Source organism: Trichechus manatus, unplaced genomic scaffold (genome assembly GCF_000243295.1).
Source record: "Trichechus manatus latirostris isolate Lorelei unplaced genomic scaffold, TriManLat1.0 scaffold00185, whole genome shotgun sequence".
NCBI classification, from domain to species: Eukaryota; Metazoa; Chordata; class Mammalia; order Sirenia; family Trichechidae; genus Trichechus; species Trichechus manatus.
This window is the reverse complement of record NW_004444121.1, coordinates 3,345,396-3,349,371: the sequence shown is the minus strand read 5'-3', so window position 1 is coordinate 3,349,371 and position 3,976 is coordinate 3,345,396. Positions and strand designations below refer to the sequence as shown.

The following is a 3,976-nucleotide window of genomic DNA, read 5'->3' as shown; positions in this document are numbered from 1 at the left end:
CTGGCGGCACCAGTGTGTCGCCGGCGTTCATTGTCTCTGCGACACTTCTGTCTCGGGCGACGCTCCCGAATGTCCGAGGTCTCCCCTCCGTGACCTTTGTCTTTCCCTTCCCCCTTCTGCTTTCTAGTTCATAAAGTGCTGTGTGTTCGAGACCACACTCTGGGCCTGGAGAGTCACCCTCAGCGGGTACAGGGGAACCTGGACAAACCAGAAACCCGTCCACTGGGGACTGGCCGCTGCCTGGTCTGCTTTGAGGGGAGAAGCTGCAGGCCGAGTCGGGAGAGCTGTCACCACTGTCTGCAGAGGAGTCCAAGGGCGGCGTGTCACTGGACACCTGTCCTGGAGAGAAGACCTCGAGCAGCCCCTTGGCTAGGGGCCGAGGCTGCGCGTGCCAGAGCACGGGAGACAGGGAAGCTGAGGTGTGTGGGCCAGGCAGGAGCGGTGGCTGGGCGGGCAGAGGGTCAGAGAGCCTGGGGCAAGTTGGGGAGCAGGAGGACAGGGCAGGAGGGGCCAGAAGCCCACCGGGACGGGCGGTGGCTCGCGGCAGCCCGGCCGGGCGTTTCTCCTCTGCTCCGGGGCTGGCCGGCCCCCACATGGCCTCCAAGCTGCCCGCCGGGAAGGGCCGGGGGGAGAAGCGGAAGCGGGTGGTGCTGACCCTGAAGGAGAAGATTGACATCTGTGCGCGCCTGGAGAAGGGCGAGAGCCGCAAGGCGCTGATGCAGGAGTACAACGTGGGCATGTCCACCCTCTATGACATCAAGGCCCACAAGGCCCAGCTGCTGCGCTTCTTCGCCAACTCCGACTCCAACCAGGCACTGGAGCACCGGCGCACGCTGCACACGCCGAAGCTGGAGCACCTGGACCGTGTGCTGTATGAGTGGTTCCTGGTGAAGCGTGCCGAGGGCGTGCCCGTCTCGGGCCCCATGCTCATCGAGAAGGCCAAGGACTTCTACGAGCAGATGCAGCTCACCGAGCCCTGCGTCTTCTCCGGCGGCTGGCTCTGGCGCTTCAAGGCCCGGCACGGCATCAAGAAGCTGGACGCGTCCGGCGAGAAGCAGGTGGCCGACCGCCAGGCCGCCGAGCAGTTCTGCGGGTTCTTCCGAAGCCTGGTGGCCGAGCACGGGCTCTCCCCCGAGCAGCTGTACAATGCAGACGAGACGGGGCTTTTCTGGCACTGCCTGCCCCACCCCATGCCAGAGGGGGGCCCCGGACCCGGCCTCAAGCAGAGCAAGGACAGACTGACCGTCCTCATGTGTGCCAACGCCGCGGGCTCCCACAAGGTCAAGCCCCTGGTGGTTGGCAAGTGCAGCGGCCCCCGGGCGCTCAAGGGCATCCAGCATCTGCCCATCGCCTACCAGGCGCAGGGCCATGCCTGGGTGGACAAGGAGATCCTCTCCGACTGGTTCCACCACATCTTCGTGCCCTCCGTGAGGGAGCACTTCCGGACGGTGGGCTTGCCCGAGGATGGCAAAGCCATCCTGCTGCTGGACAGCGCGCGGGCACACCCGCCCGGGGCCACGCTGGCCTCCGACAACATCTTCAGCATTTTCCTGCCCGCCGGCGTGTCCTCGCTGATCCAGCCCATGGACCAGGGCGTCCGGCGGGCCTTCATGAGGAGCTTCATCAACCCCCCTGTCACCCTGCGGGACTTCCACACCTGCCACAGCATCCACGACGCTGTCTTCAATGTGGCCTGTGCCTGGGGCGCCGTCCCGAGCGCGGTGCTGCGGCGTGCGTGGAGGAAGCTGTGGCCTGCCGCCGTGTTTGCCACCGGCTCCTCGGAGAAGGAGGGAGCCGAGCGCTCGCAGACCCAGCTGCAGAGCAAGACTCTGGCCCACATTATCGAGCTTGTGAAGGACAGCCCGGCCCGCACGAGCAGCAGGCTCCAGAAGAGTGAGGGCGGAGAACGGGCGGAAGCTGGGAAGGAGGTTGAGCACAGCGTTGCCGCTGCAGAGCCGGCCCAGGTGGTCTGTGATTCGGGAAAGGCCAAGGGAGCTGGCGCAGAAGGCGGGAGCAGGGGCATCTGGGAGAAGGCTGCCGCCTCCTTCAACGTCATCCTTGACTTTGCAGAGAGACAGCCCTGCTTCACCCCCCAGGAGCTGGGCCAGCTGCACGTGCTCCATGCAGCCTTTGCGAGGCGGAGGCAGGCGAGGGGGAAGCACAGCGCTCTCGGGGCTGCAGTCAAGACGGAAGTGCCCCAGGAATGCTCTGGGGTGTGCACGGCCTCCGCGTGCACCCCTCTGCCGTCCACGTCTGTGGCAGCGCACAGCGACAGCTGACACGTGCCCCGTGTTGCCGCCTGTGAGCTCCTGCTGGAGCGGGTGTGTGTCCCTGACTGCTCCCTGAGGTGGCAGGCCCCTAGGACACTGCAGGGCTCTGCCAGGAAGGTGAGCGCTGGCCCGAGCAGAGTCGCGGTGACTCAGCGGTCCGTCTTTGCGTCATCCGGTTAGCTGAGGTTTTACTGTGTTACTGTCAGATCACATGATTGAGGAGAGTTCACCCAAACCTGGAAGGCACCAGCGTTGCACTCTGCTGGAGCCAGGGGCTGGACGGGCGGGGCTGAGTCCTCACGTTACGGTTCCGGGCCCCCGAGCCTGGCTGGAGACGAGAGGAGAGCTGCTCCTGGGCTGGCAGCGTCTGTACCGCAGGCACCTCACCGGCTCACTGGGCCCCCCAACGTCCCCCTCCCTTCCCTCGGAGAGCTGGGCCTGCTTCCAGGTGCCACCCCTGAGTGAGGTGCCCAAGGGCAGGCTGTGGGGCTGGGAGTCCCCAGGGGTCACAGCACACCAACACGTGCCCACTTTAGTCCACCTGATGGCAGTGGCTGGAATCATCTGGAAAGTAAGTCCATGTGGCCACAGAGCCTGTCCCTCAGAGTCTGACCCCGGGGATGCTGGCAGGCTGCATGCGGACGCGACGCTGCTTCCCACCAGAGCAGGGGTGTCGGGCTGGACCCCGCCGTTCTGGGGGAGATCCCCCGAGACAGCCCTGCCGGCCCATCTGCGTCGGGCTCTGTGCGGGCTGCTGCCTGGGGCCACATTCCCCACAGTCTGCACCACGGCCTTTCCGTTGACACATTTCTGCCAGGTGTTCAGCCAGGTTGACACATTTCTGCCAGGTCTCCACAGAAATCACTGAGGAGCAAGAAGACACGCTGCTTAGGCTGCCAGCGGAGTTTGAGCTCACTCTCAGCTGTCTGCACACTGCTGGTGCCTGGGGGCAAGGGGGCCACCTGTAGGAGCTAGCTCAGCTCTGCGTCATTGCCTGCTTGGAGCTGTGACCACGTGCAGCCCTGTATCGGCAGAGTGGCCCGAGTGTCCGGGATGGGTGTGTTTTCTGTGCTCTTCTACTGCTTTGCCCTTGAGCTCCAGCCCGAGTTCCCGTCGTGACAGCTGTGTTCCCGAGGCCTTTGCCTGCGAGCGTCAGCGGGACTGAGGGAGGGCGTTGGGTTTGCAGATGGCTGGGTTGCATCTCCTCATCTTCCCAAGTGCCGAGAGGGTGACGCTGAAATACAGCCGTGCTGTGGAAGCGTGAGTGTCTTGCTTTCATGTGTGCGTGAAGATGGTGACATCATCACAGTCGTCATAAATCCTCTGCCGAGCCTTGGCCCTGCGTCCTCTGTGTCCTGATGCTCTGCCGTCAGCCTCTTTGTGCCTCGGGGGTAGCGTGTGCACCCATGTGCTGTGTTTCCCAGGGCTCAGCGTCTTAGAGACTGCTCAGGTGTGCCAAGAAGACACACAGTATGCCCCTTCATACCACACAGCACACACCCTCACCCCACATGCACCGCACGCCCTCACCCCACACGCACTGCACGCCCTCACCCCCCTCTTTACTGCAGCTGAGACAGTGAAGGGAATCCGGAGCTTCTGTCTTAGCTGTCAAAAGGCCCAGGTAATGGAAGGTCCCCTCTGCCCACTGTGTTGTTCGTGCAAGCACAGGTGAGGGTGTGCATGAGTGTGCACATGTGTGATAT

General features: G+C 64.2%; 1 protein-coding gene across 1 annotated transcript; it reads left to right on the top strand.

Annotated features, from left to right (window-relative positions):
• The first annotated feature begins 403 nt into the window (after positions 1-403).
• Positions 404-2,279, top strand: JRK (Jrk helix-turn-helix protein). The gene has a single exon (XM_004387416.2). It carries the CDS (start codon positions 594-596, stop codon positions 2,277-2,279), a length of 1,686 nt encoding a protein of 561 aa, XP_004387473.1. The 5' UTR covers positions 404-593.
• The last annotated feature ends 1,697 nt before the right edge of the window (positions 2,280-3,976 follow it).

Coding starts and splice junctions, on each gene's coding strand:
- JRK (XM_004387416.2), top strand. CDS start 594: ATGGCCTCCAAGCTGCCCGCCGGGAAGGGCCGGGGGGAGAAGCGGAAG.